Genomic DNA, 13,303 nt, shown 5'->3' on the forward strand with positions numbered 1-13,303 from the left:
GGTGCTGGGCTCGGCCCTGCCCGCCCCGCCCCCCGCCCCGGGGTCCAGTTGGGCGGCCCTCCCTGCATCTTTTCGGAGCAGCTCGCGCACCTGTTGGCCACCTTTGCATCTTTTCGGGTCATTTTCCTTCCACGGTGCAGTTTGTTGAGCCCGCTCGGTCCGGAGGAGGAGGCTGTCGGCCGGCTTCGCCAGCGCTTGCGGGGTGTGATTTCCCAAAGTGCGCTGATTTAGGGACGCGGGTGGGAAAATGCTTAAAATTCAAATCTGAGTCCAGCTTTACTCCAGACCAGCCCTTTTTAGGTGTTGCGGTGGGAAACCCTGCCCATCGCCCGCTTCTGTGGGGTTGGGAGGACTGGTTTTGACACTGATTGGCAGAGTTTTGTTGGGGTGCCGGGAAACGCTGCCGGGAGAGTGCTGGGGGAAGAACAGGCAATTTTCATGGTGGTGCTGCTCTACAAAACACACGCCGAGTAATACGTGTTTGGAGGCATTTCTTATAAGCGCTAAAATTCCTTAATCTTCTCTGTTCTTACTAGCTCTCATCCCGTTCCAGCGTTACCACTGACATTTAGAACTTGTAATAATCCCAAAATTTACCTTCTGCTTGCCCTCCTCACCTGTAGATGAATGATAGACCTCTCACAAAAAGTACGACTTAAGGTGTACCCGCTAGGGTAGAGTGACAGCTGGTTGAAGTTGGGGCAATTCTTGAAAATGTAAAAAGGAATCCGCATCACCTGGAAACTTGTCAGAACTGGAGAGTATGGGGCTTCACCTTTAGAGAATCAGAAACTCTGGGTGTGGGGCCTAATTGTGTCTTAATTAGCTAACTAGGTGATTTTGTGCTTCCTGACGTGTGAGAGCAACTTAAGTCAAAGTTTCTGTAGGCGTTCACTAAGGTTTCCCCTGGTTGGAATTGACTTTAAAGTGCAGCTATGCGTTTTGAATCTTTGAAATCCAGTGGGAAATCTGGGTGGTGTTTGGAGTTCAGTGTAAATTCAGGATTCTCAAGAGATAAAAGGGAGAGTGAAAACACTGGTTGAGTGAAACTGAAGCCTACAAAGAATGTGTTGGTACTTCAAAAAGAAAAGAACTCTTGCTCACTAGGGGAAAGGTAAAGGCAGTACCTGTCCCAGGCGTTGCAGAGTAGAGGTACTATATGTTGATTGGCTAGAAGAATAGCAGTCCAGGGGATGGTTAGAAGGAACAAAGCAAGAGCTGAACTTGCAGTCTACTAGTATGAACAGGGGAGTTGGCCTGTTTGTGACCCCCTTCTCTTCACAGTGATGCCAGATGTTATTTTGATAGTGTCAGTAGGGATCACATCTTTGAAGTTACACCTTCCTGCCTCTGTTAGCCTGTTGTTGCTTTGTTTCTGATTCAACAGTATGTAAGCACAGACTCTAGGAGGAGAAGGGTTGGCGGGAAGGCCTGCCAGACTAGGAGAGACACTTGGGACCCAAGTCTACATTTTTCTTCATGGTATTTCAGTCCAAATCCGTTTCGTCCTCACTCTGCCCTGCTCCATATCCACCCATTTCATCACAGACCATAATTTCCTCTGCAGTTTCTAAGAGTAGCTTATTGGTGTGCCACTCATTTCGTATTTATATTTTGTGTAATGCTTTGGATTGTAATATGCTCTTACTGAGTTTTGTTTTGTGTTGAATTGTCTGTAAGTAGAAGACCAGTGTAATGTCACATAACCTTATAGTAAAATGTCGTTATAAGGTTGGGTTTCGTATGCTTATTCTTTATCACCACTGTCACAACCTGCTTTGTTGGATAAATGGGTGGGTAATCTACCATAAATGATTAGGGTCCAGTTCATTTATGTTAGTCTAGGTTCCCCCTCAGCAGATATGCTCTGCATAGGAAATGGGAGCAGTGTACTGATGACTTGTCAATTGCTAGGTAGAAGAGTAGGCAGTTTCAAAACAACAGCCTGTGTTCTGAAGGGTAAATTCTTGTTTGAAGCTATATATTTCTGTAGCCAATATATTTCTGTTGCCAGTGACTGGTTCCTTGATTGCTGTGTATGATATTGTTTCTATGGAAAAACACATTTTCAGTTTTCTCTCAGGATGTTAAGAATGCATGCATCCTGTACACATTCCTCCTTGTCTCTGGACCCAGAAGTCTCTTTAGCAGCAGCAAAGGAAAGTAGAAATGGGTAGATCTCTTGCTCCAGTAACTCATCTAGAAAGGTATCTTTTTCTAAAAAAGCATTCTCCACATGGCCTTGATAGGGAAATAAAGATAATTGCTTTCATTGCCAAGCTGTGGAATCCCCGCTTTTCCATGCATCTGTCTATATCATTTCTATTGCCCTTTAAGAGAGTCTGCTTATGTGAATAACATATTTATTGAGCCATAATGCAGGCACTAAAACAAGGCTCTGCTTTCACAGAGCTTGCATCCTAGTGGAGTTTACAGACAAGTAAATAATATAATTTCAGGTCATTTGTGCTACAGATAATGAAGTCCTGGAGAGAGAGTGCAAGTAGGGTATGGGCAGAGAGAGAGAGAGAGAGAGAATCTCAAGTAGGCTCATGACATCCCAGTGTGGAGACATGTTGGGGTTTACAATTAGGGCGATCATTCTCCAGAGCAGAGACCTAGATGTTGTGAAGGAGTGAACCAAGTGAACATCCAGCTTGGGTGTTGGAGGACTAGAAAAGTTAATGTAGTGGGCGCAGTGAGGCGCAAAATGGGAAACATCAGATCTTTGCTTTAAATGAGTTCTCATCAGATGCAGAATTTGGTAAGCAAGCAAACTCTTATCTATCTCTCTCTCTCTATTTACTTATTTAAATGCTTGCTTATTTTTGAGAGAGACAGCGTGAGCAGGGGAGGAGCAGAGAAAGAGAGGTGGGGATAGAGGATCTGAAGCAGGCTCTGTGCTGACAGCAGAGAGCCAGATGCTGGGCTTGAACTCACAAACTATGAGATGCCTACCCAGGTGCCTCACTAAGCAAACTCTTTATTTTCAGAAAATTTCACAGATATAAAGTAAATATTAAGAAGTGTCTTTTTTTTTCTTAGAAACTTGAATCCCAAGGTGGAAAGAGAAATTGGAGAAATATTTGTGAGGAAAGTAGTATGAGATGATCTAAATTTACCCCTGAATGTTTTAGCTGGCCAGATTAACATAGACTGAATCAGGGTTGAAAGGAGAAGAGAAGAAGTTGCCCAAGTTCATTGAAATGGCAAACATTTGCAAAAAGAGGAGTTCCAAAATGTGTATAAAGATAATAGTGTTGAAATAAAAGCAATCTCCACAATAAGTATTTTTAAATAGGTACCATTAATCAAGTGTAAAGATTATTTTGTACTTATGTATATTAAGATAAGTATCTAATTATATAGATTAGAACTAGACTATAGATGTTTGTTTTGTTTTTTTATTTTGAGAGAGAGAGAGAGACGGAGATAGAGAGATAGAGTACAAGTAGGGTACGGGCAGAGAGAGAGAGAATCTCAAGTAGGCTCCATGTCATCCCAGTGTGGAGCTCATGCTCACGAACTGTGAGATCATGACCTGAGCTGAATCAAGAGTTGGGCACTTAACCAACCAAGCTACCCAGCACCCAAAACTGTAGAGTTTTTTTTTTTAATTTTTATGTTTATTTTTGAAAGAGAGAGAGAGAGAGAGAGAGAGAGAATGTGAGTGGGGGAGGGACTGGGAGAGAAGGAGGCACAGAATCTGAAGCAGGCTCCAGGCTCTGAGCTGTCAGCACAGAGCCCTACATGGGGCGCTAACTTATGAACTGTGAGATCATGACCTGAGCTGAAGTCGGATGCTTAACCAGCTGAGCCACCCAGGTGCCCCTCGGTGTCCAGTTTAAAAGATGCTCTACCAACAGAAGGCAGCTGGTGATTGCAGCTCTTAGCACTGTCTCGTGCAGCACATTGTTCCAGTCTGGACTGGTTCCTCTCCATTGCTCATGTACAGATAATTAACATTATCTTGTCCATTTTCCATTTTTTGTTGGATCTTCTGTTTTCTGTAGCCCATGTTTTCCACGTTTCTGTTTCTCAAAAATGATATAAGCAAAATTGAAGCACAAATAAGCTGGGAAGAAACACTTGGAATGTATAAGTGCAATAAAAGGCTAAGATTTTAAATTCACAAATAGCTCTTAGGATTTTTTAAGACCAAAGCAAATATTCTATTTCAAAAAAGGAAAAAGGGAATAACGAATTTGTAGAAGAAAACAAATAGCCAACCTTTTTGTTGATAAAATTTCAACTTAGCAGAAATGATATTTAAAATAAGAGTAAGGTTTTGAAGTTTTGAAGGAATGATAATGCCAATCCTTGTATTGGATAGATGGGTGTATTCTACTTTTGGGAGTGTAAATTGCTACATACTTTTTAGAGAGCATTTTGACAATATATGTTAAAAACACATTAAAATGTTCTTACTCCTTTCTTCATTGATTTGTTCCAATTTTGATTTGGAGTATTTTGGTAATCTTAATTTTGCCTCGGAGAATTTCTCTCACTTTAAAAGCTTTCCCTTTTGCACAGTGATGTATTCAGTAAGAGTGTTAACAGTTACTTGTTTATATTGCCCTATTTTATAAATATTTCTTTGTAATTTCAGTCCTACAAGATTATTAATTTTGCCCCCAGTTTACTTCGGATTATAGTCTCTGACCATGTGGAATTCCCAGTACGCCAGGCAGGTGAGTAGATTTTTTATCTTTTATAAAACTATTTATAGATAAAAGTAGAACTAGAGTTTTATTTTATTTTAGGAATCTGTGATTTCTTTAAAAAATGGAAGTATAGCTAAAGGATTTCTAATGGTTTAAAAACTCACTTTCTTTTTCCCTGGAAACTTAGAGGTAGATACTGAGCTCTCCCATCTCCCCCAGCTTTTCTTCTCTTTCCTTTTCACCTGCTGATTTCTTTGTAACTTTGCCATTCTTTTCCCCTTGGCTTTCACAGTTTTAATAGCTTAATCTCCCTATTTTTTTTTTCTTTCAAATTCCTGGTGGCCCACTCTTTGGACCCATAGTTTAAGACTACCAATTTATGTAAGTGGACATGAGCTCCATTCGTAAATCAGATCTTGGAGGTAATATATGCACAGATTACCCTAACCACATGTTTGGGGAGCAGGACTTTGTTTTAAACATGAAACTTTGAAGTCTGTGGGACATGATGGTAGTTCTGTGATACTGTGTATTCCTCTTTCTGCCTTTTTAATGAGCTGGTCATTAGAGCCCAGAGAGTAAAAAGTGGAGAAAGCCTTGGAGTGTCATGAGTCCTGAAAAGATAGTAATTTCAAGATAAAGGGAGTAAAATGACAAATGCTAAAAATTCGAAAAAACTTTTTTTTATTATGTTACTTGTTATATACTCATAAATAATTTGGGCAATACAGAAAAATACAAAGAAGAAAGTAAAAAAATTGCCCAGTATTTTCACTGCTCAGAAGTGGCCGTTGTTAATATTAGGTGAACATTAGTTTTTGCATATGTTCAGGTAGAAGGACAGATTAGCAGTTTTATAGAGATGAGATTATACTCTACATGCTGATGAAAGTATTTAGTTTTCCTTGAACATAACAAAGAAACAGGGAAGGAATCATTAGCTTTGGGAAAATACTTAATAACAATATGTATGATTTCCTGTAGAGGGGAGCCTGGGTAGCTCAGTTCATTAAGTGTTTGACTTCAGCTCAGGTCATGATCTTGTGGTTTATGGTTTTAAGCCCTGCGTTGGTTTCCGTGCTGCCAGCTCAGAGCCTGGAGCCCGCTTCAGATTCTGTGTCTTCCCCCTCTCTGCCTCTCCCCTGCGTGCACTCGGTCTCTCTCTCTTTCTCAAAAAATAAACATTAAAAAAAAACAAACAAAGAAAACCGTGTAGGAGAACATACATGTTACAATTATTTGTTACTTAATAAGGTTTATAAGACTTCTGTGGAGTTTTTTTGAAACTGTAACTCTCGGTTGTTTAATCTTTGTTTCATAAAATAGCGCTGTTCGGAAATAAAATTTTGCTAAATGGAACCTGTTTTAATAACTCATTTAATAAATGAGTATTTAGGGGTGCCTGGGTGACTTAGTCGGTTAAGCGTCCAACTTTCGCTTAGGTCATGATCTCACGGTTCGTGGGTTCGAGCCCCGCGTCGGGCTCTGTGCCGACTGCCAGCTCAGAGCCTGGAGCCTGTTTCAGTCTGTGACTCCCTCTCTCTCTGACCCTCCCATGCTCATGCTGTCTCTCCCTCTCTCTCTCCTAGAAATAAATTTTAAAAAAAACATTAAAAAAGTAAATAAAATGGCTTACTATTAAAAAAATAAATAAATAAATGAATATTTATTGGGCCATCATGAAGTTTCTGTGAAGCTTTGTAGAAATAGAATTTTTAAAGCTCTTAAAGCATTTTATTAATTTAATATGTCTTCTTTACATGACATATAAGCATGCAAAGACTCATTGGATTACCCCTAATTCCAACGCCATTGATACCTATGGTCAACTAACTACTATAGTTTTAAAAAATTTTTTAATGTTTAATTTTGAGAGAGAGAGAGACATAGTGTGAGTAAGGGAGGGGCAGAGAGAGAGAGAGACAGACAGAGAAACAGAGTCAGAAGCAGACTGCAGGCTCTGAGCTGTCAGCACAGAGCCTGACGCAGGGCTCGAACCTAGGAACCATGAGATCATGACCTGAGCGAAGTCAGATGCTTAACCAACTGAGCCACTCAGAAGCCCCACTACTATAGTTTATTTAAACAATTTGATGCGTATATGTTTTTATAAATGTTTATTCATTTTTGAGAGAGAGAATGTGAGCGGGGAAGGGTTAGAGAGGAGGAGACAGAGGATTCTAAGCAGGCCCCGTGCTGACAGCAGCAAACACAAGGTGGGGTTTGAACTCACTGATCCTCAACTGACTGAGCCACTCAGGTGCCTCTAAATAAGTTGATATTGATTGGTATTTCCTTTATTGTCCCTTTTTGTTGTTGATGGAGGCAAAGCTATAAATGAGAATTTATCTCAGTTGTGGGGATATTTTCTTAGAATAAATGATAAATGGAGATGCAGGGTCGGTGGATATAAGTGATATTAACATTTTATTTTTTAAAAATATTATATTTATTTTTGAGAGAGAGAAAGCAGGGAGGGGCAGAGAGAGAGAGAGAGGAGGACAAGGATCTGAAGCAGGCCCTGAGATGACCTCCGTAAATTCAGCGTTGGGCTCGAGCTCACGAACTGTGAGATCATGACAGTTCTCCTAGCTGAAGTCAGAGGACTCAACCAACTGAGCCATCCAGATGCCCCTATACTTTTTATTTTTTATTTTAATTTTGTTTTTAGAGAGAATGTGAGTGGGGGACAGGGGCAGAGAGAGAATCTTAAGTAGGTTTCATGCTCAGCATGGAGCTGGATGTGGGGCTCAATCCCACAACTCTGGGATCATGACTTGAGCTGAAATCAAGAGTTGGATGCTCAACTGACTGAGCCACCCAGGCTCTCCAACATTTAGAGATTTTTAAATCTTCTCACTAACTTGCTTTTGCTTACTTTTTTTTTAATCAGTACTACATTAAATACTAGATTCCTCATATCCTCTATGCAACTTTGAATCTTAATAACTTAGGTAATTAAGTTTTGATATAAAATGTAAATGGCATTTATAGGCAATTTTTCTTCATAATTTATGTAGATTTCATTTCTGTTAGTCACAGGACAGAGTTTATCTTGCTGGTTAATTTTTTAATTTATTAGATAATTTTCTATCTTAGAGCATTCATTTTATCATAGAATCTGAAATACACAGTGTAAAATTCTACATTATAACTATCCTAAATTTAAATGCCACTTACAAATTTTCTGTCCTATTTAATCTATGATTAAAATACAAAGTTGCTCTAAAAACCTTATGGTGACTCTCAGATAAGTAATTTATCATTTTATCATGACATTTAAAAAAGAATGATGTGAACTTTGCTTTAAAAAAAATAAGCCTGCGTAAAACTAAAAAATTATGCTGGTATTAAGGGGAAAGACGTAGTTCTGCAGAATATTCAGTTCTTGATTTTTTGGTTTGTGGCAATACTAAAATATTCTTGCTAACATCAATCAAGCTCATTAGTGAATGTCCCTTATTACCTTACTGTGAAGAAATAGGGAAAAAAATGTAATACTTTGATTTTGGTAAGCAAAATGAAATAAATTTGGATGTTTTCTTGTTTCCTATTAAAGGCATAACAGCATTATTAATATCATGTAATATGCAGAGAAAGGAGCCCATTTTAAATTTAGTATAGTTAAGAATCTCTCAAGTGACTGCTTCCAGTTTTTTACTCCTTGCCTGTGAGGAAACCCTCTAATATATGTAAACTTAGGTTCAGAAATGTCCTTTCTTTAGTACATTTTGGAGTTGCTGTAAGTAGGAAAGTAGTTTGGATTTAAAATGTGTGACCCTTCATCTTGTGGTTTTGAATTCAAGCCCCATGCTTGGTGTGAAGATTACTTAAAAACAAAATCTTTAAAAGATTAAAAAAAAAATAAAAGTAGTAGCTGCGAAGTGGGTGTTACATTATACCCAAAGCAGCATTGTTAGTGGCTGGTGTGGGGACTCGAATTTAAAGAATAGCATGGTTTCTGTTTTCTGTCAGAAACCATGTTGCTTGCTTTTAGTTCTTCTGGCTTTTTGTATGTATCTCTAAAAGATGGATAGAGGATATAAAAATTCAGCTTATAGCTAAGCGATTCACAGTTTATTCTTTAAGGTTAACCTTACTGTTCTAGAATACAGAACCTAGAAAAAACCAGAAATATGCCTCTGATCAGTCCAGAAGCATTACAAGAAGCTCTTTCATTAAACTTTATGGGTCTTATTTGTATGAAGTTCCTTGGCTCTTAGAATCTATTTAATCTTGTTTTGGGTATAATTACACACTTCATTTGATTTCCTGGCCGTTAAAAGATTCAACTGAGGGGAGGGGGCTCCTAAATTACAATGAAGACTAGAAGAGCTTAGAAACATCAGCTCAAAAAGCACAGCATTTTGCTTCCATGATTTCATAATGGCATCCTTTCCCCTTTGACATTATGGGATTGACTGATCTGTGTAGTTGTGGGTCTGGGTCCAGAGCATAGGGCTTAAGTGGTGATTGATTATGCTTGAGAAGGGAACTGTGTGAATGCTTTAGAAAGGTAATTTCAAAGTTAAGATGTTTGGAATGCTAAGGGGATTTTGCAGAAAAACAAAGCTTATTAATTTCTTTATGACTGGATTAAGATGATATTTATGTTTTATTTCTTAGCTCTGGCAAATGTTTAGATAACTTTAAATAATTAAAGGGAGGTTTTTAGGTTATTGATAGTTTGAATTATCTTTGGTACTTTTACTTCACCATTCTTAGCAATCCATGATTATCCATAAGAGAAATTAATATTCTCTTTTTAAATTATTACATTAAGTTCAATTTTGTTTTAATTAATTGATTTTATTAAAAAATTTTCTAATTGAGAGAGAGAGGGCATGGGGAGGAGCAGAGGGAGAGAGAAAGAGAGACGCTTAAGCAGGCTCCATGCTCAGTGTGGAGCCCTGAGGAGAGGCTCCATCACATGAGCCTGGGATCCTGACCTGAGCCAAAATCAAGAGTCGGACACTCAACCCACTGAGCCACCCACCACCGCACTCCAAGATTTATTTTAACATATACATATTGGTGTGCTTTTTAGGTAGTCTGTCTTGTATGGAGCCTTATAATAAAATATTTTTTGTGGTAAGATTCATAACATTTAATGACTAAGTCATAGATAAGTCTACTATTTTACCATGTCTGTATCTTTGCTGTCTGAAAGGTGCTACTACTTTTTTTTTTTTTTTAATGTTTTATTTATTTCTGAGAGAGAGAGAGACAGCGTGAGCAGGGGAGGGTCAGAGAGAGAGGGAGTCACAGACTGAAACAGGCTCCAGGCTCTGAGCTGGCAGTCAGCACAGAGCCTGACGCGGGGCTCGAACCCACGAACCGCGAGATCATGACCTAAGCGAAAGTCGGACGCTTAACCGACTAAGCCACCCAGGCACCCCAAGTGCTACTTATTTTTAAGACTAGTTCTGTAAGGATTAAAATTTGGTTTTGTGTCTAATACAGCTGATTTTTGAGGTGCCTAGGTGGCTAAGTTGGTTGTGTCCGACTCTTGATTTTGGCTCAGGCCATGATCTCATGGTTCATGAGTTTGAGCCCCATGTATAGCTTTGTGCTGACACTGAAGAGCCTGCCAGGGATTTCCTGTCTCTCCATTTCTCCCCTGCTTGCTCACTCGCGCTCTCTCTCAAAATAAATAAATAAATGTTTAAAAATATATAGCTGATTTTCTTTTCGCAAAGATTAGTCTAATGAAATCATTCTGAACTACTGACAGGTTGGACCAGACCATATTCTTAGATCACTTATTCAGTTTTTCAACAGCCTATAAATTTTTATTGCTAACAATATAATACATGACTGGGATAAAAGATGGTGCTTAGTCCAGAGCTTGTGTAACTGAATTAAAAACAAGTTGACAAAAACTCAAGGCGCACCCCCCTTTCTGTCTCTCTTTCTCAAATAATTTTTGTTTTTTTCCAAAAAAATGGAAATTCTAAGTGGAATTGTCTTTTTCAGACCTTTGTTGAATCAAAACTAATGAAAGAGGAACTTTATAGTATGTCAAGTTCATAGCTTCATTACATTTCAGTTTTATTATAGCCAATGTAGAACATCTTGGTTTATTCTTTGTGTTATATTTCTTCTGTGAGCCAATTTAATTTTATGTTAAAACCGAGATGTAGGGAGGGTATGGTAGGGCAAGAAGGGAGAGAAGTTGAAGGGAAGAAAGTTATACTGCTTTGTAGATCACATCTCTTTGTTATATATTATGTATATATTAAGTATATGATATTATAAGTGAGTATTTACATTCAGTGCTCAGCTGGAGTAATTAGAGAGCTTCACATTCCCTATCAAAACCCTATTGTAGTATGTCAGCTTGTCTCTTTCAGAAGGCTTTTGCTAACTATTCAAGACAGTTGGAAAGAATAGGAACAAAAAGATTAATTCTGCATTTAAAAAAATTTTTTTAATGTTTTATTTATTTCTGAGAGAGAAAGAGAGAGACAGTATGAGCAGGGGAGGGTCAGAGAGAGAGGGAGACACAGAATCTGAAACAGGCTCCAGGCTCTGAGCTGTCAGCACAGAGCCCGATGCGGGACTCGAACCCACGAGCCGTGAGATCGTGACCTGAGCCGAAGTTGGACGCTGAACCGACTGAGCCACCCAGGCGCCCCTAATTCTGCATTTTGATAGAAATAAACAGCTAAGAAATTTCCTGAGATTTTACAAAAATATTTGAAGGTTGATGTCCCTTTTCCCTATTTTTTTAAATGTTTTTTTATTTATTTCTGAGGGAGAGAAAGAGAGAAAGCGTGAGCAGGGGAGGGTCAGAGAGAGAGGAAGACACAGAATCCAAAACAGGCTCAAGGCTCTGAGCTGGCTCTCAGCATAGAGCCCGACACAGGGCTCGAACCCACGAACCGTGAGATCGTGACCTGAACTGAAGTCAGATGCTTAACTGACTGAGTCACCCAGACGCCCCTCCTTTTCCCTATTATTGTATTTACGAGTGGTAATTATTTCAGAAGGGTTAGACAAAAATTAGCTATATTTGAAATATAGTAGTGCATGCAAGATAGTAGCCAGTGAAAGAAAATAAACAGGAAAAGCAGTCTGCATGAAGGACCGTAGAATTTTGCCTGTTGTAAATTCAGCATTAGTTATTATGAACAGTATGATTTTTTATGATATTTTATGATATTAAAGTACATTTAGTATAATTTCATTTAGACTACCTTGTATTTAGTCTAAGGATGCATACTTGATTGCTCGATCATTTTTCTGTCATATAAACTCTGACGCTTGATTTAATGAAATGTTTTCTTCTTAAATTTGCTTTACTAGCTAAAGAGAAACTTTAAATTCTTACACATTTTCCCTTCCCCACTTGGCTGCTTATAATTGTAAGATTCTCCATTTTTGCTGAGTATCATGTTTAGCAGGAAGGGCTTAGCCTTTCATGCTCTGTTAAGCTGAATTAAAGCCATCTTTTCAATACCACTACATTAGCATTGTTTTTCTCTATCTTAGCTGCTATTTACTTGAAGAACATGGTGACGCAGTACTGGCCTGACCGAGAACCTCCACCAGGGGAAGCAGTATTTCCATTCAACATTCATGAAAATGATCGCCAGCAAATACGTGATAACATTGTGGAAGGAATAATTCGGTCTCCAGATTTAGTGAGGTACATTATACTTTATATGATTAGTAGCAAGCACAAAATATTTGGATGGGAGAGGTTGGATTTAATCACCAGCCTCAGGTTCATATTGCTAAAGAGGTAAAGTAATGAAGGTGGGCACTCAAAAAATATTGTTTTACTTATTTGTCTTTGCATTTGTAATTTGCCTCAGAATATTTCGGAAAAGATTTAGTTGCCATAATTAGACATAAAAATAGTTAAGGCAAAAATCATACTTAAATTATATAAATCCCTGCTATTTAAATAATCTAAGTTCTAAGTTATCCTCTCTTTATGTTTTACTATTTGCATCCCCCCCCCCCATACNTTATACTTTATCTTTTTGTTCATTTTTTATGAACTAAGTATCTTTTCCTTTGGAGAAGACAGGATAGAGTAGGTGTAAGGTAGAAGATTGGCTCTGGTGTTTATTTATTTTTTTTTATTTTTATTATTTTTTTTAATGTTTTATTTATTTCTGAGAGANGAGCAGGGGAGGGGCAGAGAGAGGGGAGAGAGGGAGAATCCCAAGCAGGCTCCATACTGTCAACGTGGAGCCTGATGTGAGACTTGAACTCATGAATCATGAGATCATGACCTGAGCTAAAATCAAGAGTTAGATGCTCAACCCCCTGAGCCACCCATGTGCCCCTGGTTTTTAAATTCAGGTTAGAGGGACAGCTGGGTGGGTTAGTGAGTTGAGTGTCCTATTCTTTTTTTTTTTTTTTTTTTTTNACGTGGCCAGATTTCATTGTTTCTCATTGCCATGTAGTATTCCATGGTATAGATAAACCACATCTTCTTGATCCATTCATCTGTTGATGGGAGTGTCCTATTCTTGATCTCTTAGCTCAGGTCATGATCTTGTAATTTGTGGGACCGAGCCCTGCATCAGGCTTCAGGCTGATGGCATGGAGCCTGCTTGGGATTCTCTGTCTCCTTCTCTCTCTGCCCCTCCTGATGTGCGCACGCTCGCTCGCTCTCTCTCGCT

The 13,303-nt window shown here is 38.7% G+C and overlaps 1 protein-coding gene across 1 annotated transcript in view; it reads left to right on the forward strand.

The window, feature by feature from the left end:
- Positions 1-13,303, forward strand: part of IPO8 (importin 8) — an 80,501-nt gene that overhangs the window by 262 nt on the left and 66,936 nt on the right. The window contains exons 2-3 of the mRNA XM_077774543.1: positions 4,607-4,691; positions 12,159-12,315. Of these exons, the coding sequence (XP_077630669.1) occupies positions 4,607-4,691; positions 12,159-12,315 (242 nt within the window). The remainder of the gene's footprint in view (positions 1-4,606; positions 4,692-12,158; positions 12,316-13,303) is intronic.

Source organism: Crocuta crocuta, unplaced genomic scaffold (assembly GCF_008692635.1).
Source record: "Crocuta crocuta isolate KB4526 unplaced genomic scaffold, BGI_CrCroc_1.0 scaffold176, whole genome shotgun sequence".
NCBI lineage: Eukaryota > Metazoa > Chordata > Mammalia > Carnivora > Hyaenidae > Crocuta > Crocuta crocuta.